The sequence below is a fragment of the Stegastes partitus genome, unplaced genomic scaffold (genome assembly GCF_000690725.1).
Source record: "Stegastes partitus isolate 25-593 unplaced genomic scaffold, Stegastes_partitus-1.0.2 Scaffold233, whole genome shotgun sequence".
Taxonomy (NCBI): domain Eukaryota; kingdom Metazoa; phylum Chordata; class Actinopteri; family Pomacentridae; genus Stegastes; species Stegastes partitus.
In genome coordinates, this window is record NW_007577964.1 from 422,022 (window position 1) to 447,340 (window position 25,319).

At 43.9% G+C, this 25,319-nt stretch overlaps 2 protein-coding genes across 3 annotated transcripts in view; one reads left to right on the forward strand and one right to left on the reverse strand.

The window, feature by feature from the left end:
- Positions 1-1,793: 1,793 nt before the first annotated feature.
- Positions 1,794-3,831, forward strand: LOC103357041 (uncharacterized). The gene has a single exon (XM_008281421.1). It carries the CDS (start codon positions 2,172-2,174, stop codon positions 2,877-2,879), a length of 708 nt encoding a protein of 235 aa, XP_008279643.1. The 5' UTR covers positions 1,794-2,171; the 3' UTR covers positions 2,880-3,831.
- A 4,569-nt stretch (positions 3,832-8,400) lies between these two features.
- The window catches only part of ccdc9b (coiled-coil domain containing 9B), a 22,108-nt gene continuing 5,189 nt past the window's right edge, over positions 8,401-25,319 (reverse strand). Inside the window, exons 2-14 of one of the 2 annotated variants that reach the window (XM_008281423.1) lie at positions 23,310-23,417; positions 23,120-23,224; positions 22,809-22,964; positions 20,329-20,478; positions 18,037-18,102; positions 16,204-16,382; positions 13,719-13,768; positions 13,585-13,635; positions 13,405-13,501; positions 12,472-12,505; positions 11,801-12,386; positions 11,637-11,719; positions 8,401-11,248 (exon numbers count right to left, since the gene is read on the reverse strand). In XM_008281423.1, coding sequence (XP_008279645.1) covers positions 11,222-11,248; positions 11,637-11,719; positions 11,801-12,386; positions 12,472-12,505; positions 13,405-13,501; positions 13,585-13,635; positions 13,719-13,768; positions 16,204-16,382; positions 18,037-18,102; positions 20,329-20,478; positions 22,809-22,964; positions 23,120-23,224; positions 23,310-23,417 — 1,692 coding nt within the window. In that variant the 3' untranslated portion in view covers positions 8,401-11,221. Of the gene's footprint in view, positions 11,249-11,636; positions 11,720-11,800; positions 12,387-12,471; positions 12,506-13,404; positions 13,502-13,584; positions 13,636-13,718; positions 13,769-16,203; positions 16,383-18,036; positions 18,103-20,319; positions 20,479-22,808; positions 22,965-23,119; positions 23,225-23,309; positions 23,418-25,319 lie in introns of both variants that reach the window. The other variant, XM_008281422.1, reaches the window with a different exon arrangement.

Here is a 25,319-nt window from a genome sequence, read left to right on the forward strand (position 1 = left end):
GTTGAACAGATTAGCTTTGTGCATTTCTAATGGAATGATGCACTTATTCTGCAAAACAGTAGAGTCGCAGAAAAAGTATTATTTTACATATTTACTGTAATAATATTAATGTTAATTTTAAAAAATAGGCCAAGGCTGTAAATAACGACAACATTGAAACTGATATTTTATTAAATTTAATTTTAAAATTAAATTTAAATTTACTTTTTCTTAAACTGTATTTAAATCTACAAAAAAATTTGTCATTTTACAGATATGTGCCATTATCTGAATAAAAAAATATTATATCAAGGACTGAAAAATGGTAAATAATTTCTACTTTATTTTTTAATTTACAGATTTTTACAGTTTTGTTAAATTACAGACACTATCTAGTAAAATCGCAGAAAATTTATGAATTTGCATGTTGACTGAAAAAAAAGCAGGCCTAAACTGCAGATCATAACCACTTCAAAAATGTACAGAATTTCTACAAATTATAATTAATTTTTACAACACCTGACTGTTAAATTACAATTTTTTTTCACTGTATTTAAATCAGCAAAAATTATTAATATTGGTATTTTACAGCTATTTGCTGTTACTTGAAATAACTTTTTAAAATCCATAATACAAATGCTAAGGATTAAAGATAGTAAATATTTTTTGAACTGTTATTTTACAGATTTTACCTGATTTATTTAAATGGAGATAATATCTAGTAAAGTCACAGAAACTAGTATTAATTCACACATTGAACAGGTCTGAGTTTTACCTCATGTCCACATCAAAAATCTGTATTATTATTACAAACTGAAATTTGTTCATTTGTAATATGTGTCCTTAAAATTAAACTGTTTTAATGTCTTTGAATCAGATAAAAACATCACATTTCTGCTGTTAGTTTTCCAGTTTTTGCAGTCTTTGAGTAATACAGCATTCCATCTTTTTTATGTTTATTTTTTGGCCCACTAGCTGCCACATTTTCACTGGTTTCTACCCCAGATTTCTTCCCCAGTGTGAACACAGTATGATGACAGTTCTGAGTTTGATTGGCTGCACAGTTGAAAAGATTAGATTTGTGACAGTCAAGCACAACGCACATTTTCCCTTTGTCTGCTGCTACATGTGGACATGACACATAACAATCCAACCCAAATATATACCTTTAACACCTCAAACAATCAAGTTGATGTAAGAAAAGTCATTTATGAACAAGGAAGTTGGTGCTTCTATGACAATGTGTGTTTTGTTTCCACTTGTGTGACTGACAGTGACCACCACAGGTTCACACATCACTGCTCTGATGTGGCCTCCACCTGTTCCACCTGACAGCCTCCTGGAGGACATGCGCAGTGGCCAATCCGGGTCGCTGTCCATTGTGCTGAAAAGTCGCGCTGTGAGTGGACCAGCCTGCAGGTGAGCGAGGTAAAACCGATCCAGACACACTCTGGGCTGACACATGCAACTTGATGAGCTTTACGCAACTCATAAATGCCCGTCAGAAGCAGGGAGGCTGGTTAATCACCTCTCCGCTTCCCACCAATAGGTGCGCGCAGTGGAGGAGGATGGAGTCACTTGGAAACGCGCTCATCTCCACCACAACATCCTGCCGCCCTCCGTGCGCACAAACAGCGTCCTGATGTGAAGGTGATGTGATTTTTTTTTTTTTTGGTTTCTTCTCGGGCTGCTGCACAGCTGCTGCTTCTTTAAGAGCCACCGCCCGCCCCCTCTCCTGTATTTTTAGCTGAGCCAGCCACTTCATTTGCTGGATAAGACAGACAGTTGTGTACCGTATGATCTCACTTAATCGTTTTAATAAATGACATCAAATCGTATACTGCGGATTCGCTGTGGGCCTCCAGCCAGCTGTTCCCTGGAAATCTGCTCCAGGGCAGACATTTGTCCCGCCGCTGTCGGATGCTGAAGCGCGCAGTCAGCCTGTGGATGCTTGATGTCCATTATGAAACGCTGCGCTGGGTACCAAATATGAGGCGCAGCGCTGGTGAGATCAAATAAATTGGAAGAAATCAATTTAGCTGCAAAAAATCTTGCTGCGCTGCGGACGGCTCAAGGTGGTCCGAGCATCTTTTCTCCTCAGCCCTCCGCTTCCTCTTCTCTTGGACTGTGGATAACAAAAAGCCTTCAAGACGGAGGGGGTGGTGGAGCATCGAGGAAAAAATAGGGGCAATATGAGAGAGCGGGACTTCATGCCCAATATGGAGAGGGGCAAACCTGCTACTTATACGGGGGACAAAAAGGCTAAGATGGCTGCTAAGACTAACAAGAAGTGGGTGAGACTTGCCACTGTTTTTGCATATGTGTTGTCCGTGTCCTTAGCAGCCATTATTCTGGCAATTTACTACAGCCTGATCTGGAAACCCACCAGCGCATCCTCCTCTGCCGGGAAGCCGGGGGTGCCCGAGGAGGTCACCCCCGCCGCAAACATCTCAACTAATATTTCCACGAACAGCAACGTCTCAGAGTGGAACTCTACCACACAGACACGGCTGCTGTCTCTCAACCAGAGCAGGCTGGGCACAACCCCGCACAATCAGGCGTTTCAGTGGGACGACAGAGCCGAGAGAGTGGCCACCGAAATTGCGCACACGCCGCCGCCGCCGCAGCAACAGCAGCAGCGGCAGCAGGAGGAGCAGGACGGACTCTACGCATCTTCCCACGGTCACACAAGCGCGGACAGATCGAGCACTTTGGGCACGGGGACGTCTCACCCGCGGGTGAGCCACTACATCCCGTCGGGCACCGGGGAGTCCGTCGCCGCGCTCGCCGAGGACCAGGAGGAGGAGGAGGAGGTGGAGGAGAGGGAGGCGCACCGGCGAGGAGCGAGCGACGACCCCGAGCAGGCGGCCGCAGATGCTGCCGCTCTGCCTCCGACCTAAGCAGGACGAGCTTTAGAGGATCGGGCCTCATTCCCTCCCTCCCCTCCCCATCACCACACACCCTCTCACATCCGAACTGACCCCCCATCAAAAAGGAGTGTTTGACATACTCAGAGCCGCAGGTCGGATAACACACAGGTTCTCTAAAACTGCAGAGCCCCTTCTGGATGCTGAACTGCACATATGAACTGATGATCTTGCTTTTACGGCTGAGAAAAGAGGAGATCTCTTTTCTTCTGTGAACACTGTTTCCCCCTCCTTAACTATGCGTTTTTTTTTTCCCCCTTCCCATTTTTATTCTGGGTTCTAGGCCATCTGTATGCCTTAAATCAATGTGTGTCTACTTTACCTCGGACAGCTCTTGAGGCCACTAACCTGCCTGTAACGTGTGGACAACACTGATATAGATATTTTGTTAAATTGATAGGGCACAGGCTCCAGAGATGCTTTTTTTTTGGTTTTGCCACACAGACGTGAATATGTCTCACAGGCATAACAACATCACTGCCATTCATCGGAGGGTTTTATTCAATACTGCATTGTTGCATTTTAACATATAGGCTGTATTTTTTTCATGGATCAAACCCTGGATTCCGAGTAGAAGGACCTGCATTATTGAGTTATGCTCAGGTATGTGCATATAACCATGTAAATGTATTGTGTATTTGGTTATGTACATATTGGGCAGGCATACATCTTTTGGCCTTGATTGACTTTTAGTGTAATTAGATGATTTTTATTAAAGGTACAGTATGTATAATAGGTATAACTATATCACAAGGTACAAATAAACACCCTTAGACAATGATTCATTTCTATGGTTTTATAAAAGATCTCTGTAAGTCAAGAATGAATCCCTGACATTATCATGTATGTTGATATTTTATTTATTCAGAGCCATGCTGGATAATATAGATTCGAATAAATGTTAGGTTTTTCCTAACATCTCACATTTCGTCTCTGAAAAAATGGATTTAAATGAGCAGCGGCTCAGTTCAGAGTGTAGCAATAATTATTGATTGATATGAAGGCGTGGGTTCAACAGAAATAATAGCAGAGCCAGCACAAAGAGGGCCCGCTTTATGATCGGCCTCGTGATCCGAGCGTTTAATCAGATTTTGTCGGAGGCCCTTTAATTACCTGAGTGAACTGTCCAGTTTGTGATCACAGGCACCGTCTGCTGCTCACCGAGAGAGAAGCATTCATCTCCCAGTCTGCCACAGCTCAGTGGATGCATCTCTCACTGAAACCACTTCACACAGTCACATGTGGTGAACTATGAAGTGGAAATAAGACCAACCACCCCGTGCGCTCTCTCAGCAGCATGTGAGGGAGGTGTATTGATTTGAGAGCTCTGTTGTTGCACTGTACAAAACAGAGGAGAACGCATTACACAATGCCGCTTGGTGCTATTTTGATCCAGCTCTCTCTGAAAAGGATTGTTTGGCTGAAAGGTTTGGATTCTGTGCCGGCGGTGACAAGCATCATTCACTATCACACTCCAAATAAAGACACTTGATTCCAGTTGAGCAGCCAGTGCCTCGCAAACGCTGCACCGTGATGTAAACGCAGATGACATGCATTGTTGTGTTAATGTGACAGATTTTCCGTGGCAAAGCCAAGGTATGTGTCTGCTGCGCTGAATAGGAAGCGCATTCATCAGGAAAGGCAGCACAAGACGCAAACATCCAATATAATCACAAAGCAAACCGTGCGTACCAGAAAAAAAACGTAATCCAGAGTGTGCATAACGCAGCGACAGGCCTGTCAATACCGCGGTGGCCTCTGCTCACAGGACGGCTTTGACAGATGTGTTTCCACCGCCTCGTATAGCTTCTTGTAATGTATGAGAGCAATGACTGACCTATTGATGAATGAGTTCATCTGGACTGACATTTATTGCTGGAAGCCCCATCTGAGTCAGGATACAGCGTCTGACCTTCTGACTCTTGAACCTCGTCACCCAGGTAGCTGATTGCATTATCTGATGTGAAATCAGTCATACGCCGCATATGAGTTCAGCATGAGATTAATTTCTTTTGTGGTTCAAGCCAGGCGATGGATGACAGGCTCACGGCAGAGATGAAAAGAGACACCACATTTAGTAAATCATGAAATATATATAAACATAAAAGACGGTAGCTGTCTATGCCGTTCTTTTTATAAATGCAGCAGTTTAACTCCTGGCAGTTGTCGTCACTTTGATATCAGATTAAAAATTCAATCATCAACCCAACAAAGATTTCTCAGGATTGAAACTGCTATTAATGTGAATGACAAAGCAGTGGAGCGTCTGTGTGAAGACGTTCAGACACAGAAATGTGTCCCATACGTTCTGCACAGTGACTGTAAAACAAGCAATTAAAACTAACTGCAAAAAAACACAATTCTGAGTGTAGACAGACTTAAAAGTTCTGCTCTCCAGAAGTTCTTTTCCCTCATCAGGTTCGACAGAACATATTACAAGCAAGAGACCTTTCAGCAAAGCCGGAGGAATTAAAGGCCCTTCAATACGGCATTGTTTGAGCAAGACGGCGTCACAAAAGTTGTGAAATATGAACATGTTGTCGTGCGGCACGGTGGAACAATGAGAAGGCAGCAAACAAGAGCGTTTTCAATTAATAAAAGGGCAAAAGTGTGGAGCTATGCATTATGGAACAAAAGTGGAGCTGTAGGTAGACGGGGGAATTTAATAATAGCCTTGCCTCCAGACTTGAAGACTTTAAAAAATACATGGGATTCATTTTCAAATCACTTACAGGAGAAAAACACTGACGCAGGCTGACGAACCAGTAGCTGTGACGTACACGGTCAAAACACATGGAGAGTATCACCAAAGTTAGAGTTCACCAAAACATAAGTGAGATATCATACGTCATTGTTTGGAATACAACTGGAAACGATTTAAAATGTGTTTGGTCAGTCGGTGGAGGTCAAAAGGTCAACAAATAGGCCTGAAGTGATGTTATATTCACCTCAAGTTTCAGCTGATTGAATCGCTCACTGCAGATACAATTGCTATTTAATAGCAATGTGTCACTATAATTATTAAAATTAGAATATTTTCATAATCTGCTAAGTAAAAATCCCCTTCGATGTATAAGCTGCAACATGTTGCTGTAGACGGATGGCAAACGGATGATCCAACACACCGCGATGAGGTTGCTTATTCCAACTCAGTTTTTAATCTCATTTCCATCTATCCATGGAGCTGCTTTATCCTGTAGAGCAGGGGTGTCGAATCCTGGTCCTCGAGGGCCGCAATCCTGCAAGTTTTAGATGTTTCCCTCTTCCAACACACCTGATTCAAATTATCAGGATGGTTATCAGGCTTCTGCAGAGTTTGATGATGAGCTGAGGTCATCACAGAGTTAACAAAAAAAGACTCTCGCTTTCACATCTAAGAATCACCAGTTAGCCTTCTGTGAATGTTTTTGAACTGCGGGAGGAAGAAAATCCATGCAGGTGCAGGGAAACATGCAAACCCCTCATAGAAAGCCCCCAGCTGACCTGCAGGGTCAGACCATCTCACTGTGAGGTGACAGTGCTAACAAACATTTCCATACATTTATAAAAAGCTTTGTATAAAGTGACGAGCTTGGATTTGTTTAAATGATGCTGAGATCAATATGGCAGACAGCAGGTGGACATCTTGTCAGCCTCCTGTCTCCAGGCTGGAGGGAGAGAGAGGTGGGGGGCTATGCTCGATCGGGGCAGCTGCTGAGGTGTGGTTAACATACTGAACCATGACAGGGCCGAGGGGGGGGTGGGATGACGCACATGCTCAGTGGGGACTGCCAACCTGTCAGGTTCTGGCAGGGTCGCAGGGCCGGGCCAGATCCAGCCTCCGCTTAACCTGCATCCATCAGCTGTAATGAAACACCTCGAGAGCCTCCGACTGTTAACCTCGCCGCGCTTATGCCTCGGCTAATAGAAGGTGTCACCAACCCAGGCAGCAGAGCAAGTGATCGCTTCAAGCTTTTCCTTGCAGTAATCGGTTATTTTTGCATTCTTGCAGAGAGTTAGATAAGGAGAACGATACCCCTCTTATGTCTGTCAAGTAAATGTAGAGCTGGAGCCTGATAGCTTAGCTCAGCACAGAGACCGGGAGGAAGGGGAACCAGCTAGTCCTGCTCTGTTCAGAGAAAACTACCACCAGCATCTCCAAAGCTCACTGATTAAAATATTATATCTTGTTTGTTTAATTTGTGGTTTTGTGTTGGGCACTTGTTGAAACCAGCAGACTGCAAGAAGTTCTGGTAGCGTAGTCCAGCACATAAACCCTGTAATACCACTGCATGTTCAGCTTCTGTGCAAATATTTATTGATCATTAGTGATATTTAAGGTTGCCAGTTTTGACAGATTCTCTTACCTTTGGACGAGGGTGACACTGCTGGCTAAAGCTTTACATTTACTGGACAGATGTGAAAGTTTTACTGATTTTTCCGTTTGTCCCCGAAATGTAGAACTGCTGCTTTAACCCCAACACTAACCCCGAGCATCAGCATCACAGCCCGATGTAGTTATTTTTGGATTTGAAAGACAGCTATTGTCAGACAACTTTTTTTCTCGAAGCCGCAAATTTCAAACCCGGCCCCAAAACAAAAGGCTGTTGTTGCACACAGAAGCCGGCTCCTGTGTGATCCGCGATGACAGGCCTCGGCACCACCTTCCTTTAAAGCTGCTTTGACCAAACATTCAGCTTTTATATTTGATTCTTTTTTTTTTTTTTCCTCCTCAGGAAAGCAAGCTTCTGAAGCTCCACTGCAGAGAGCAGCTGACATAATCCTACACTGCACTTCAATCCTCTAACAGCCTACAGGACTTATTTCCATAATATCAACACCCCCACTGTAGTGTACTAGTGTGTCAAACCCTTCAAACTATTAGTTAGCTTAGCACCAACGTGAATCAGGAGTGTTACGGACTCAAATAATGGGTTTCATAATGTCCTGTGCAGAGATTTAAAAATAAAAAGATAAAACCAGGCTTTAAATGAGCGAAGCATTTCGGTGCGCTTTCACGGAGGCTGTTGTGCAGCAGGTACAAGCCCCAGAGTCTCAGTGGCAGAAGGCTGCTATGGAGATGGCCTTGGGAGGAGATAATTAAAATAGTAGCACCTATGGGAGGTCCCACCTGCAGGGCTCAGAGGGAGCCGTCTCCACTGTAACAGCCCTGCAGAGAGTTCATCCGAAATTAATCAAACCCAACGTGAAGGCAGACTCAGTGGACTGAGATCAACCTTAATGGACTGCTGATGCGGTGGGTCGCATCTGCCCCGTTGTTTCTTAAGATATAAAAACTGTAGAGAATGAATTTGTGTGCTGTGTATAGCATCAGGAAGTGAGGAGACAATGGGTAACAGAGGGTGACAGTCAGCGGGCAGTTTGAGGGCAGATGACGAGGAGGATGTCGTCCTTTTTGTTAGTAAAATGACCAAAATGCATCCCTCCCCCCCTTTGTACTGTGTGCATATTGGTTGGTGGTGTGGCAGAAATCACCCAACAAAACAACGGCCAGTCGTTTTTGAAATACAGAAAAACTTTATTGATGATCGGTACGCCTCCTTCAACATTGCTCTACAGTAAATGAAGCCATGTTGCACACAGATTCAAATTAGCGTGAGCACTCTGAACAGCAAAAAGCTGCGAGCACACCTCCAGACACGCACTCATCCACAGGCACGCGCAAGTATTCCTTCCTTATGAGTGTACGTGAACACACGGAGGACAGTGGTACACACCCAGGACAATCACAACCACCTCTTCAGTTTCAAAGAGGGTGATCATGCAGATGTCTAACAGCTAAACAAACACGTACTAAACGAGGACACGTAACGTACAACTTCTCAATGATTGTAGGTCCTAAATTTCATTTTACTAAATTGAATCCCACAGGGAGTTTTAAATACTTCAGAGGTAATCGATGACCTGTTTTTCAAACAGATGTTTCCTTCATCACTCATTCACCATCCACGTATAATACAGAATAAGGCCCCTACTCGCACGTTTTGCTCTCTTAATGGATGGATTGGCTTCGAACGTCGGGTTTGCTGCTTCGTTTTTCCCCCCAGTGTGCTTCCGATAGTTTCCTGATTACTTGTATTTTATGTAACCACAGTTGAAGCTGACAGAACCCTGCAGCTCCGAGCATGTCCACTGTGTTCTCTACTAAACGGTTACATAACTGTTTACTATACTGTAGCGTTGACGAAAGCCAAAAACTTCTTTGAGGACAGAGTTCTTCTTCTTGTAAGGCGTCTTATTATAGTCGTCACTTGATACCAAAAGAAATAAAACATCAGAGGCAATAAATAAAACCGTACATGGCACAGAGAAACACAAGACATCGTTTCAAAATAGTTTTAGAATTGCAAACTCATTCTAGGTAACATTCTGTTTGTCCAAACGGAGAGGCAAATAAATAAAAAGAAACGAGGCTGCGCTGTCGGCACAGTACATGAAACAGTTATGATACAAACCACGAAATTAAGGTACACCTTCAATATTTGAAGAAGCCAATATGCAAGGCACAACAACTGGCTAAGTTCTTAATTAAGGGAAGCTGTCTTGACAATATTAGCTGTCTTTCATGATTGTAATACGGAACAAATGAAAACACCAGAAAGGGAATTACAGCTGAATCCCAGCAAAGGGCTGAACTCTCGCCGACCTGGATGACCCAAGTTAGTCAGTCCCTCTGAGGCTAAAAAAAACACGCTTCTGTACCGGGACTCTCATGACTGTTTGCTAGAAAACAGCACATGCAAACCATTTAAAAAACACTATTTTACTTACCCGATTGGTTTTTGATTCACAAGCTTGACTTTCATGTCCTAAATTTGTAATATCAAAGAAGCTAAATCCGTATTAAGTGCCTAAAACACGGCATAATAGGAGTCTGAGGAAGACCAGATAACTGGGATTCAGCTGTAAAACCGTGCGGACTTTAAGACAGCAGTGTGTCAAGATATTAGTTATGTGGTGTTATTGATCATTTGTTATGATGTCTCTCTGAACAGCAGTATTTTTTTTAGCTGATGCTTTAGCTTAATATCAAAGGGGCACTCCGGTGAGTTACATGATGCACATAATGCAACAATCGGGGCTTATAATGCAGCCGGCCATCGATTTCCATTTAGGATTCATTCAATGCTAAATAAAAATCAATGGGAGAAGTCTCTAACGCCAAAGACGGCCCTCCCAAAAGTCAATTATATGCTTTATAACAGCTGACCGGAGGAACATCAGTGTCTTGAAGCTGTATGCATGCGTAGTTGAAGCGTAACTTGTGGGAAAAACCTGTTTGTACTTAATTTTGTGACGAAATCAACATCTAGACATGCAGCTTGACATTGCAGGTTTGGTTCTCGAGTGGTGAGACTTGCCTATAAAGCCTTTACTTAACAGCCCTTCTTCACTAAACCCTCTCTGCCTGGTAAACGCCAGCTCCCAGGTTAGAAATCTACAATCTCCAAATCCATATAACCTTGTTTGAAGGACATCTTTTAACTTGATAAAGTTCCTTCAGAGCCACAGAAGACACGACACAGCAGCACTGACCAACAGGAGTAAACTGAGCCCGATATGTAAAATCATCAGAGTGCCCCTTTAAATTCCTTAAAAACAGAAAACATTTACGTCAGTAGTCACATTTTTTGAAAACTTTGGAAACAGTGTCCTGGTCATTAGCCAAAGACAATAAGCTCCAAATGTGCGCTTTAACAAGGTATTGATTTCTTATTTGTGAAAGGCCATTGACTGATGCTGGAAGCGGTTAATAAATAACATCTACTCACACAGTTTAGAGCGTAGAAACACAGACTCTACTGCTGGTCTGCGACTAATGTATCGTCATATGATACAGACTTTTTTTTTGTTTTTTTTTTCACTTATTCAAAAAACCTCTAAGGCAGAATCAGGCACTAGAAAATTTGACTGTGGCTTAGTTTATTGTCAAGGGCTACCTAAGTGAAAGGGGTTAGCTAGCCTCCTGATATGTACCTTGAAATCTTCATACAAATGTAAACATTCAATGATATTGCACTCAAGCAGCATACTAACATACTGAAGGATGTGTCAGTACACAGACTTTTATACTCATAAAGTGCTTGGATGTAAAAAATATTCGAGCGGGGGGACATGTCCGGAGGGGGGACACTCCTCGCCATTCCTATGTCGAATTGGAGCTAAAACTTCCACAGGTGGGACACAGCAAAAAAAATGAAACCATGGTTTTTGCTCATAAGCTGTAAGCGGTGGTATCTCAAATGAGCTACCTGAAGCAAGATAATGCATCCAAATGCTGTGTTTTGGTTTCGGTATTTACATCCCCAAAAAAATCAAACAATCTTCCCATGCTCTCTCGCCTGTAGGGAAAAAAAGAGAGAAAAATGTACATTACTAGTTTAAACTTTGATTTTTTCCACCCCCCCCCCGCCCTGTAATTTATGTATTTCATGAGCATCACTTCTCCATATGAATGATTCAAACATGCGGTCAGACGGCATATCAGTGACGATGAGATGAAGTGGCGTTTTCTCACGAGACTATTTATGCTGCTCTCCATCAGGCCTCAGAGGAGACGAATATACTTGAATCAAAATTGGATAACACGCAGCTGCAGTGCAGATATACTTGCGTATCTCTGTCGCTCTTCATCTATTTACCCACTCATCCATTTGCACCTTCCCTGCATCAGTCCATTCACACGTCTATTGACTGACTCCCGTCCCTCTGAGCATCTCTTATACTGACCTTGTCGCTGCTGGTGGAGTGTGTCGGGTGCGTTTCTCCTGACTCCAGGCTCAGGACGGACAAGCCGGAGTCTATTAGTTCCTCTATGAAATGAAAACCAACGTGAGTTCACTCATGTTCCATCTACATGTACCGACGGAGAGGTCACTGAAGCTGTTGCATACCTGTGTTCGTGTTGCTGATGTTGCACTTGGCGAGCTCCACAGGCTGGACAGAGGTCTCGTGTAGAGAGGAGCAGGCTTTTTCAGCAGGAGGGGAGCTGGGAGCTGTGGGGGGATTGCTGTCCTTTTTAGTGCATTCAGTCTCAGTAGCCTGCTGCTGGGTAACAGGAGGAGCAGATGGACCACCGCCTTTATCCTGAGGACTACCATCATCCTGCTTGGCACTTTCAAGAGGCTGCCCCTGTTCTTCATGCTTGAGCTTTTTCGGCGAGTAAGCTTTTAAAGAGCTCGGATTTCTGGATTCTGAGTCTTGAGCTGCTTGCCTTGCGTGAGCCCCTTGGATGAGTTCCTCTGAGAAGCGCACTTTCTTCTCCGAACCCCGAGGGGACGAGGCCTCGGCCTTCCCCTGAGTCGGGGTGTCCTCTCTCGAGCTGGAAGCCGACACCGGGTCTCCGCTCACTTCCTCAGGCAGCGAGTCTGGGCTGGATGACAGCTTCGTTTTCGTGTCCTGATCTTTCAGATCCTCCAAGTCGGCATCTGTGAGGGCGTCGAGTTCCTCCAGGAATTCCTCCAGCGTTGTGTCAGAAGTCTAAGAGATGAGATTACAACAGCCTTGTTGGGTGTCTTTTTCTAATGCGTGCGGTTTACATTTACACTCAGGTTTGGTCTCTCACCTGCGGGTTCTCTCCGTCATCGTTTGCCTGCCATCTGAAAAACACAGACTTCTGTCAAAAGATATTCAGTAATATGCACAAGTAATCTGTGGTAAATCTGTTAGTCTTCTGCCTGTTACAATGTGCTGTAACACTGCATAATCAAGTAAGAGAAAGCAAGAGGAAAGCAGCGATAGAGGGATGTAGTACGTTTGATTCTCATGCTCACACACCGATGGCCACCACACAAGGTGAGAGTGAGACCACTGGGAGCAATCTGAGGCTCAGTTCCTTGCTCAGGGACACTCTGACATAAGGGAAGGTGGAGCTGTGATTAGACATAGTGGCTCAATCTTCAGCGCCACAGGTCTCAGGTGTTGTCGTCTTAAGTAGCCTGTGGGTTGTCTCTCACCACACGCCACTCTGTTGCCAACTGTGATCGCAGAAACAAGAATGTCACCAGAAACACCTGAGTGCTGTTTTGCAGACTCCCCTGACCCTCACCTACATCTGAGACGTACAAACAGAAGATCATCTGTCACATTACACCTTCACACTTGTAGTGTAAAATCCCTCACTTCCACGTCTTGTTGGCTTTTTCAGATCATGAGCAATGCTGGTGTGACAGCCTCCTCACCACCCAGCACAGCAGGAGAAGAACAGCTGAATGCAGTGGTGAGACATGAATGAGGCCTTCTGGGTTATTTAGTCAGCTGCAACTGCATCTGCATCGTGTCTCATGACATCCAGAGGAGTTTGTACATTAGGGCACGGAGCAGGAAAACAACATGCATTCCCACATCCGCTTTATGCATTACATTAGTCATTGTGATTTTTTTCCTACAACAATGAACCGAGGCTGTGGTGAGAGACGTCCCAGCGGTCGGATTCAACTTTAACATCAGGCTGTTGTGTGCAAGTCCCGAAAGCAGCTCATGCTCAGCTGTTACTGACCTCCTGGCCCTCCCGGTCAGACGATCCTTGCCTTTTGCTTTGCTGCTCATCACCAGCACGTTTTTAGCTCCCTTGTCTTTGCCTCGCTTGTCGTGACCTAGGACAGAAGAACATTTAAAGTCTAAGGCTTTGGGAACATTTTAAGGGAATAAACTATCTGATAAATAATGAGCAGGATACCTCTTGAGTCACCGCCTGACCTGGGTTGTCCTCTTCTAGCATTTCTTCCACCTGGAAGAATGAAACCCAATTTTTTTATCACCATGTATTGATGTTAAAAAATGTTCTCAGTTTAGTCTGTGTTAGTGTCTCACCTCGGCTGGAAGGACCCCAGTCTCTGTCAGGGAGGGATTTGTCTGAAAACCTAAAGCAGAGACTCAGTTCAGACAGGTAACAAAACCCACTACAAGCAGTGTCTTGGTCATGATTCACTTCCAGCCGTGTATCTACAGTCCACCCCATAAACAGGCTCCTCAGACATTTCCTTAGTATGACTGAACATTTATTACGGGCCTACAATTTGAGATTTCGCAGAACCAATAAGAGGATTTGCTCTTCCACGAGTCACACCCCTACATTTCACATCCACCGAGGCCATGTAAATCGTCGAATCGAAAACACATTTCCTCGTCTGTTCTTACTCGAGGGCCTTGTTTAAGCTTCGCCAAATAAGGCAAGGCATTCCATCCCTTATCCCGAGCTAAAAATAGCCTCTCCTCCCTTGTCTCTTTACATTTTGATGCTTCCTTAAACAGCACATTAATTCGCTCTGCAACTTAGTCACTATTTGTACTTTGGCTCGGTTTGTTTGAAATCTAACAAACACTTCAAATTAATGGGTTGTATTTTTTTTTTTCCTGCAGTCAGTTTGGGCCGCTATTGTGTGATTTCACAAAGAAACGGGATAGCAGGCTGTGGGATCATAGAGAGGGTTTAATTGCTTTAATGTGCGGCTCATAGGTTCATTTCAAAAGAAAAGAAAGATGTGAATCTTTGAAATTTAAGCGCACACAACGTAAATCATGGCAACATACCATTGCATACTGTTTACATACTGATGCAACTTGCATGAAAAGTAATTATTTGGTGATGTTAACGTTGTGCAACATCCTGTGACTTGATGCGGATTAGTCTTGTGATGGTGTGGTGGAACATGCAGTCCAGATAGCTCATCTAATGGATTCTTCCACTGAATAATCTAAACAGAAAGAAGCATGCTGTTCTTCAAGCTTACTTTCCCCTCTCATCATCTGCACTAGAAGTGAATTAAGCCTTTCACTGATGTAAGAAGCAAACGATGGAAAGGAAAAATTAGCAGAACTTAATTACTTATTCAAAAATAACTGCTTCTAGGTGGACGAGCAGCTAATGAAGATGGTAATTTAGCAGACCACAACAGAATCAAGGTATTTTTAAAGAAATAGTTGGTTAGATGAGTAGATTGACACTATTCTCATGTCGGAATGTTAAATATGAAACTACAACCAGGAGGCAGTTAGCTTAGCTTAGCATAAGGGCTAAAAGCTTGGGAAACTAGCACATCTAATGCTGACTAGTTAACATCTTATTTGTTACAGCCTTTTAAAAAAAAAAAAGGTAAAGGTGTAAAAATATCAGTGTGTATTCAAGAAAAATTTTATCTTTAGCACTGAACAACCACAGATTTTACTGTTTTTACGTTTTTATTGCTGTGCAAATTGAACACCGAACATATAACGTGATAATTTGTGATTTTTAGAGGTCTATCTTGCACAGAGCCAGACTCGCATTTCTAGTCACTAGTTCCAGTCTTTATGCTAAGCTAAGCTAAGCTAAGCCGACGGATATGATGAGATATCAGATATGCTTTCTTGCTAAGACCTCGGCAAAAGGCACATGCCAAACGATTGCTTTAAGAAAACAGCGACTGAACTGTGTCATGTAAAGGTTAAAGAATGTTAAATCTTGTTTTATAAGAAACTGTAGGACAACAGAGATTGAAGGCTAGTAATTAGCATAGACTGTAAATAAAAGAAGGATGCAACCTCGAAAGTCTCAAAAGTCTCAAAAGTCAACAGCGAAGTGCCTTAAACCTGTGTTCTTTCTGATGACCAGCAGGGGGCGACACCTTTGGTTGCAAAAGACTGATTGTGTTGAATTCTATGAGAAACTGACCCTAGTTCCAACTTGATTTCCCAGCTCAGTAAACATTTTTCTAATGCATTTATGGTCTAAATTGTTAGTTTCGAGCCTACCTTAACATTTTTTATAAATTATGGACCCATTTGGAGGAAAATAAATGAATAAACAGGACAAGTTTTGTGATAAATAAGTCACTACCATATGGGCATGTGTAATGTCCTCAGGTTCTCAGTCAGAACCATCCCTCACCCCTTATGTCTGGTTTCAAAAGAGCAAGACGGCGATGGGTAAAATACAAAACTTAAGGCTCTAGAATGATAGACCAATGAGTGGCGTCACAGTAGCTACGTCCACCTTTTATACACAGTCTCTAGAAGTTAAAGCCGTGAATCTATGGCCAGAAGGATGAAATGGATTTGGAAAGTGGACAAATAATACTATTCTCTTCTTTATCAGCTACCACTCAGCAAAAACGGAAGATGAAATGTGAAACTGTGCATTTGTGGATTAATTCAACATATTCATTCAGCATCTGCTAGTTAACAAACTGAATGTTTCCAGTCTGAAATAGCACCAAGAGGGAACCAGTGAAGTTTGAAACTAGAGGAGCAGCTGTGGGAAATCTACTGCATTAGCAGATAAAGTGTCTTGGGAAAGCTGGGTGCTTAAAATTCTTACATGTTCTCAGTTTTGTCCATGTCCCACGCCCGTCTCCACTGGCCCTTAGCGTTTTTATGGCGCGCCACCCTTTCCCTGTCAATCTGCTCGCGCTCTTTCTTCCACCGCAGATACTCCTCCTGCTCCTCCCTCGATGTGGGGATGTTGAGGTCTGTGCTTGCCTGCGGGTTCTCAGGCTCCTATGTGGGCACAAGACACTTTGGTGGATTTTACTGCATTAAAAACAAGCAGCTCTCTTAATGGAGCAACGGCAGTGAAACATGACTAAACAGCCCTCGGAGTGTCACATTGTAACGAATCACTTTACACACCAATCAGTGGACGGGACAGGCTCACATGAAGCATGGGTGGCCGTGAATAAAAATAGCTTGTCATAAATAGACAAATAATAAAACAGCGACAGGGCAAACAAAAATATTTCTGGTATTTTAACGCCGTCTGCTTCACTTAAAATGTCAAAAAGCTGCCTCACTGTAAATACTAATAAACTATATTCCAGGAAAAGTGCCATGTACAGTTAATGCAATTAGGTCCCTTTCCATCATTTCCCTCCTAACGTGTTTATTGATCACCGGGATGGGAGCAGAGAGGATTGCTCGTTAGTACTAAACGGAGATCTGATACAAGCTCTTTAACACATCAAAAGGGACAGAGGCCGTGAGCTCATGTTACACAGAGCAAACCAGGACGCTGCCCTCTGATTGGAAAATCACGTAAAAGACCAGCAGTCTGCCAGTGAAAGAGCTCATCAGCTTGACAGCAGGAGGCAGGGTATGTTGCTGTCTGGAGGAAAATGTAAATTGTGCAGTTTTTGAGTAAAAAAAAACCTCCACATGCTGCTCTACATATTCAGCCTCAAAGCAACAGTGAGAGAAACAGACACAGTGCCGGGAAGAAGCTGTTGTGGGTCATGTTTTCCTCTCAGGTGTGGACCAATCGCAGCGAAGTAAACATGTTGCCTTCCTGCGCACGGTTTTCAGAGAACATGGCATATGTGCTCATCCCTGTTTTCCGTCTCCTCTCTCCTCCCTCTCCTCTGCCCCTCAGAGGACGTCCGGGGCCGCGCGGGAAGCCACTTCTCACATGTTCCAACAGGCCGTCTCCTGCTGCCACCCCGCTAATTAGAGCTTTTTCGATTTTCTCGCCTCCGTGGGGCCCCGCGGGGACGTTGCCAGGGGCCCAAATCAGGTAGGATGGACACTACAACATGAATCCGGCCAGTGGAGAAACCATGCTCTTACTCTGAACCTCCAGCAGCTGCACAAGTTCAGGTCTAAAAGAGGTTTACAGCATATCTGTTAACCAAAACAAAGCCAAGACACTCTAATCCCTTACGCAACCCAGTATGGTATTTCCTTGAGCGCTCGCCGGGCCCAGACTGCAGAGCAGGCAAGGTACAGAGAGCCAGAGAGGCATGAACAGCATCACTTGTCATGTGGCGTATTTGCCCCGGCCTTTGAAGCCCGTTCTCCCTGCCTCCCCAGTCGGCCTGTTTATCGCACGCCTGATCTGTGAGACAGCTCTGAGCTACTCCAGCAACGTTAACACGCAAGCCAGCGGGAGGCAGATGGGGACAAGCACTAGAGAAAGAGGGGTGTGCATGGCAACGTGTTGTGCCTGTCTGTGTGTGTCTGTTGGTGATGAGGGTAGAGCGCATATTTGCATTTGCATCTCTCTGTGCTTTTGTGCACCGTGGCGCTGTCATATGGGAACCTTGTATTCCAATTTGTATTCCTTCCAGTGAACCATGTGGTAATTATGAGCTCAAGTCCTCCAGACTCGTGGGTTTCCTCAAGCTGATGTTTTAGAGATTGAATAAAAATGTCCGTTTACCTGGCATTGTTCTGACGCTCTGAGATGCTCCTCGGTGTGCTTCTGCCCCTGTTTAACCTCATCCTGTCAGAGAGGAGATATGAAAAAGAACAATAAGAGTGAGACAGCAACTCGATTTATACATGGTTGTGAAGGGTCACATTACAGCTGCCATAAACAGTAAAAAAGAAAACCAAGCGAAGGCACAGATTCATTCAGATTTAGAAGCCTACACTGCCTCCAAGTGGTTCGAAAACGGAACAGCTCGACGTGGCACAAGAGGATCATCCACTCTGCCTGAGGGTCATCAGAGCAGACTGCAGTTTGCAGGTAGCTAAACAGGGAAACGACACAGCGATTTGGAAAACCGAACTCATCGTATTGCAGGTAGAGAACTGTGTGAACTTTGGTTCTGGTGCATCTCTGATGGCAAAGATGCGCTCCGGTGAACACGGAGGATGAGTCATGTTGCCATTAACGGCAACACTTGAACAGCCGAGGGGGTAAAAGATGATAAACAGCGGACAAAGCGGTCTGGCAGCGCACCTACAGGCAGCGACGCCCACGTACTCGCTCACACCTAGATGCACATGCACAAACACAAAAAGACCCCCCCGACTACCTTGCTCTCTCTTTTCTTGTGTCTCCTCGCACTCCTTCTTCCTCTCCCTCTCTGACTCTTTCCTGGCACCTCGCCAGGTCCGTTTCTTTGGCAGCATAATGAGCCTTTTCAGAGTGAGAAGGCAGTTGAATGTTAATTAGATCAAATCGGCCCTTTCAGGATGGTGGGAATAGGGAAACAATCGTGCCAGAGGAGTGTAGACCACTTAAAGTTTCAGAGGGGAGAAACGGAGGCTGGAAACAGACGGTGGGTTGCCAGTAGTATCCCCCCTTTTGTTCCTCTCACTCCCTCTACGTTTCCTTGCTCCCGTCTTTTCTCCCCCCTCATGGGTGCGAACAGACAGTCTAGTCACGCGGTGCTTCCAGGCATTACAATCTGCCCGGGACACTGCCTGATTACCACACCCCTCTCACAGAGTCATTATTTATTTCCAGGGTGGCTCTCTCGCTCTAACACACACACTCATTAGTAAAATATTTCAGAGGCAGGGCAAAGCGGTAGCAATGTTCAGTTTTGTCATGGATCTTTTCTACACAAACATTTTTCTAACGGTTGTCGGATCCATGACATGTTCTCCTCCGGTATCGCCCTTTTGCAGCACTCTCACCCGCTGCCTCTCACAAACCGTGTTAAATGATACTGGTTATGTAAACAGCAACCATGTGGAAACCAGGTCTCTGGGATTCACAGATGACTGGTGCACTGGAGCGTTGGCTACCGTTCAAGTGCTGATTCAGTCCACACGATAAATAAAAGGGGGACAGACCTAGCGGGCCATAAATAAAGGCAAGAGAACAGTGTGTTCATCCCATAGATTTAGTGCACATTAACTCTGGCATCCCGGCGAGCAGCCAATCAGATGCACACATACATATTTAGACTGAGCCTCCACTGCCGCCGTCGCCGCCTCTGTTGTTGTGTCCGGAGACCCCCTCCCACGGCCAGACTGTGACTGAGTTTACAGTGGTGAGGATCAGCTGCCTCTGCATCGGCTTATTGATTGAGCGGCTTGTGTGAGTGTTTCTGAGTGTGTTTGTGTGTGTTGTCTGTGCGTCAGGCTTCAGATTGAGGCAGAGCAGCTGTTCCAGAGTTTCTGCATACCCGGGGGGCCTAAGGTCAGTGACAGTGTGGCATTTCACAGCCCAGCCAGGGGTACCGCATGTGCACATGTGTCTCTGCCTGTCTGTGTTAAATATGGGCTCTGGAATAAACCACAGCATGCAGCGGAGTTAGTGATGCCAAGCGAGATATCCAGTCTCGTTATAATGTAAATAAATATATTAAAAGACCTTACTCTCTGTGCTGCTTGCTCCACACAACCAGAGGCCTTCACACCCAGAGAGCAATCAATGATTCTCGTGCTAAAAATACAACAAAAGCAACAGCAATCGCAGCTGAGCAGACGAACGAAAACTTGGTTCGACTCAACCGACAGCTCTATTAGCAACACCCTTTTCTCTAATCCCAGTCAGTCACAGCCCAGGTCCACCTCCCATCCACAAACCATTGTGCTCCATCACTGGAGGGGACGGGCCAGCCCACATGTCTGACATCTATGTAAAACACATCGGTGCAGCACGAGACAATAAACAAAGGGGGGAACGGGAGAGTGGAAGCAGACAGGAGGGGGCAGCTTTTTAAACACCGTGATCGCTGGAGTGTTCAGTGTGTCTGAATCAGACCTGTGCTGCTGCTGCTGCTGCTTCTCTCTTGGTCATGTGAGACGGCTGCTTCCCCCTCCCCGCTGACTCCACACGCCTCGCCTGTCCGTCATCGGTCGGGCTCTTGACGTCTGCAGGGCCCGGCCTCTTCTCTGGCTTCTCGCTCACCACCCTCTTACCCTGCAGAGACAGTTACTCACATTAGATATCATAACTGTCGCAATGTTAATGGTAACATAAGAGCTCCGGCCCTTGTCATATCCAAATTGTTAAATGATAGTTCGAGGGCGCCTATAACTAATCTGTAAATACCACATTTTAATACAATACAGTCCTTTAATTTATAATTTGAATTTAATTATAATCATTTTGTCATTTTGTGGCGCCATCATGAAGTCGAAATTTTAATTAGCCTAATGAAAAAACTAATGACATTCCCATGAGCCTCAGGTGTTGACACGTCTAGTGTTAATTAGCAAATGTTAGCATGTTAATAGACTCGACTAAGACGCTGAGTATAATAATTGTTGTGTGTGCTAACCAGCGGCACATTGGTGGTATCACCGTAAGCAAGTTAGCGTGCATTTATGTTGAACTCAAAGCATGGTGGTTTCTAAGTAGCAACCTCCACGGCTGAACAATGAAGCCTGTGAAGTGCAAAAAACTGCAGTTCCAAGAATGGCCACTTGAGGCTGGCTCCAAAAGTGAGTAAATCCCTATAGACCCCCATGTTAAAACGCCCAACTTTACAGTAGAAATAAATATGTTTGTAACCTGATTGAAAAAACTGTTTTGGTCCCCATTCATGACAAATGTCCAGGAGATGAATTTTTATATAACTCACATATTTACTTTCTATTAAACTAAAAGTTATGCATAATTAAGGCCTTTTTGAGTGTAAGTTGGGTGCCATCAGAGGACAGTACAGTCCCAGAGACGCTTCCATGTGTTGTATTAGCTGTTTATAACTTCATCATGAGTATTTACATTCATCAGTTTACTTGCCTGTAATCGAGTACTAGCGCAGTTCTAGTAGTTATACCTAAGCTGAAAACCTACGTTTAGTAAATGTTAACTTTAGCTGCTCATCTTTCTGGATACATGCAGCGATGGCTGGGTTTTAAATATTTATCGTAATTCCTACTGCAAACATGTTTCTCATAAGCCGTGTTTCCATGTAGTTGTCGAGCAAATTTGAAACCATTCATCTCTCCATTATCTATACACCGCTTAGTCCTCACTGGAGTCTATCCCAGCTGACTCAGGGTGAAGGCAGAGGACACCCTGGACAGGTCACCAGTCTATCACAGGGCTACACTTAGAGACAGACAACCAAGCACATTCACATTCACATCTACGGACAATTTAGAATCACCAATTAGCCTCAACATGTTTTCGGATTGTAGGAGGAAGCCAGAGAACCCAGAGTGAACCCACGCTGCACGGGGAGAACATGCAAACTCCACGCAGAAAGATCCCAGGCATCCTAACCGGGGATCTTCTAGCTGTCAAGTGACAGTGCTAACCACCGAACCAACGTGCAAGCCTAAAATTTGAAACCAATTTTTAAAATGTAAGAAAAATTCTCAAAAAAGAAAAATGCAAATTAGGCTTGTTTCCGTTAACAACTTTGGGACAAAAAAACTCAGCTGCATCACACCATCAGAAGGTGGCAGCAGGGATTACGTTATGCATGGCTGTAATAGAAACAGAAGTAGAAGAAGCCGGAAACGAAACCAGCTGCTAAATACATCTTCAGCAGAAAAATTAGGAAAAATCTTCAGGAACATTTTTCAGTTGGGAAAGCTGTAATTATTCTTTCTGGTATTGGCTGAGCTTCATGATATCTGGCGGCAAAGACAATGAAACAAGTGGAAACGGCTGATCGGTCATGTGAGTCAAATGTTCTACACCAGAACTTATTGGAAAATGGTGTTTACATCTCCCATTTTTTCATTTTTCAGAAAAGTCAAAAACTACTTTAAGCAAGCGTAGAGCATCCTGAATTTAAAAACAAACAAAAAATATCATTTTTCTTTAAAATTAGGGAAGTTTTTCGAATTTTGCCATTTCCATCAATGTTTCCTAAGGCAATACTTCAAAATGCACAACTAAAAATTGTGTTATGGAAACACATTTATAGTGACTTCATAAGGTCTCTCATATAATACAGGTCTAGCAAATAGTTTGTTATATATCATTTCACTTCAGTATCCTCACATTTTTCCTGTGATTTGACCGATCCAAGCAGTTTATGACTGCTTCTTTGCATATCCATCACTCCTTGGTGTGCCTGCCTTTTGTATTTTACTTAATGTTATCAGTTGTCATTACTGAGCAACTTGTTCTCAATTTGCTAATTTAATGCACATGTCAGTACTTTTAACGAGTTCCCCTTGATTTGTATGAATAAGTGCTTTTGTGTCATTCCTTCATTTATTACAGCAAAGCTACAGGAATTTTTTGGCTCCTCTGCGTTATTCTTAAAACTGCCACGGCAGTGACTTTACCTTTTTGCCAGCCATGGTGACCGTTAGCTGCTTCCTGTGGCCTCGTCCTGCCCCCTGTGGAGGGCCATCTCCCGCTCTGTCAGGCCCACCCTCCTGCTGTCCTTTCCCAGCCGGTGAGCCGCTGCTGTGAGGCTTTGTCACCACCACACGACTATCCTGCTCCACAGCAAAGAGAAGATGAAATATTTACATAGTTTACAGCTATGCTTCCCACAAAAAAAAACCCAACTTCTGTCAACTGTAAAGGCAAAAATTAATGAAGCTTTTATTAAATCACAGTTGTCGTGTCCGTCACTGCTGTGGACACTCACGCTGGTGGACTTGCTGATCGTGATGGTAAGATCATCAGCTTTGCCCTTTCGGCTCTGCAGCGCCATCCCTTCCTCTTCTGCCCGTTTCCTGTCCTCCTCCACCTCCTAAGTGCAACGAGAACAACAAATGAATAACCAGGACGCCTGCAAGAGCTGCAAGCTGGAAGCTCCTCTGCCTGCGAGTGCTCACCTTGTACCTCTTCATGAGCGCTTCGTTCTTCCTGCGGAGAGCCTCGATCTTCTTGTCCAGCTCCAGGTCCCTCTCTTGATCCCTCTTGGGCATCATGTCACTGGAGGTCTGGAAGGAAACAACGAATCATTATCACAATAGTAAAAGAAGCACATTAACATTTTTCTTTTTCTGTGCTTTGGCAACTTTGCATCCTGAGTTTAGGTATAATAATCTCATGAAAATATTTAATATCAAACTTTTTTTTTCTCTCACTGTCTGACATTAAATCAGACTAAACTTTTCCTGTTTTAGGTTAATTAGAATTACCAAAATTATTTCTATTTGCTAAATGCCAGAATAATGAGAGAGATTTTTTTTTTTATTTGTTTTTATTACTTTCTTCAAAGTCAGAAGTTTACATACATTTCCTTAGTATTTGGTAGCGTTGTCTTTAAACTGTATGACTTGGGTCAAACGTTTTGGGTTTCCTTCCACAAGCTTCTCAATAGTTTGATGAATTCTGGTCCATTCCTCCTGACAGAACTGGTGGAACTGAGTCAGGTCTGTTGGCCACCTTGCTCCACACACTTTTTCAGCTCTGACCATGAATTTTCTACAGCATTGAGATCAGGGCTTTGTGATGGTCACTCCAAAACATTGACTTTGTTGTCCTGAAGCCTTTGTGTAACTAATTTGGCAGCATGCTGAGGGTCATTGTCCATTTAGAAGACCCATTAGCGTCCAAGCTTTATCTTCCTGGCTGATAGAGATGTTGCTTCAATATTTCCACATAATGTTCTTTCTTCATGATTCCATCTATAACATGATGCTGCCGCCCTCGTACTTCACAGTTGAGATGGTGTTCTCAGACTTGCAAGCTTCCCCCTTTTTCCTCCAAATGTAATGATGGTCATTATGGGGGCACCCCCATAGCTCACCTAGTTGAGCGGGCAACCAATAAACAGGGGCTGTAGTTCCCCAACGCAGCGGTTGTGGGTTTGTGGGTTCGACTCCTGCTCCTGACCCTTTGCTGCAGGTCTTTCCCCATTCTTCTCCCCCCTTTCCTGACTATCTCTACTGCTCTAAAGTGAAGGCAAAAAAAGCCCAAAAATATATATTAAAAAAAGAAAAAACAAACAGACAAAAAAAACATGGTCCTTATGGCCAAACATTTTAGTTTTATCAGACCACAGGACATGTCTCCAGAAATTAAGCTCTTTGTCTCTGTGTGCATTTACAAACGGTAATCTGACTTTTTTATGTTCCTTTTGGAGTGATGTCTTCTTCCTCTCTGAGTATCCTTCCAGCCCATGTCGGTCCAGGACTGGTTTCACTGTGGATAATGATTCTCTCTGACCACCTTCAGCAGCATCTTCACGAGGCCTTTAGCTTTTGTTCTGGGGTTGATTCGCACATTTCAACCGAAACACTTCATCTCTGGGACACAGAACCCGTCTCCTTCCTGAGCGGTACGATGGATGGACATTCCCATGGTGTTTATACTTGTGTTTAATTGTGTGAACAGATGAACGTTGAACCTTCAGGCATCTGTAAATTGTACCCAAGGATGAACCAGACTGGTGGAGGTCCACAGTTCTCTTCCTGATATCTTCTTTAGATTTTCCATATTGTCACCAGAGGAAGCAGTGTGTTTGAGGTGTGCCTTTAAATACATCCACAGGTGTGCCTCCAATTAACTCAAATGTTGTCAATTAGCAATTATCAAAAGCTTCCAAAGCCATGACATCATCATCTGGGCTTTCCCAAATAGTTTGAAGGCATCTGAGTTGATGTAAACTTCTGACTTTGAAGAAAATAATTTTAAAAATCTCTAAAAAAAATTCTTTCTATCATCATTCTGGCATTTAGCAAATAGAAATAATGTTGGTAATCCTAACTGACCTAAAACAGGAAAGGTTTCATCTGATTTAATGTCAGACAGTGGGGGAAAAAATGGTGATGTGTCTATCTATCTATCTATCTATCTATCTATCTATCTATCTATCTATCTATCTATCTATCTATCTA

Excerpts from the sequence above, each read along its gene's own strand:
- LOC103357041 (XM_008281421.1), top strand. The coding sequence starts at position 2,172 with ATGAGAGAGCGGGACTTCATGCCCAATATGGAGAGGGGCAAACCTGCT.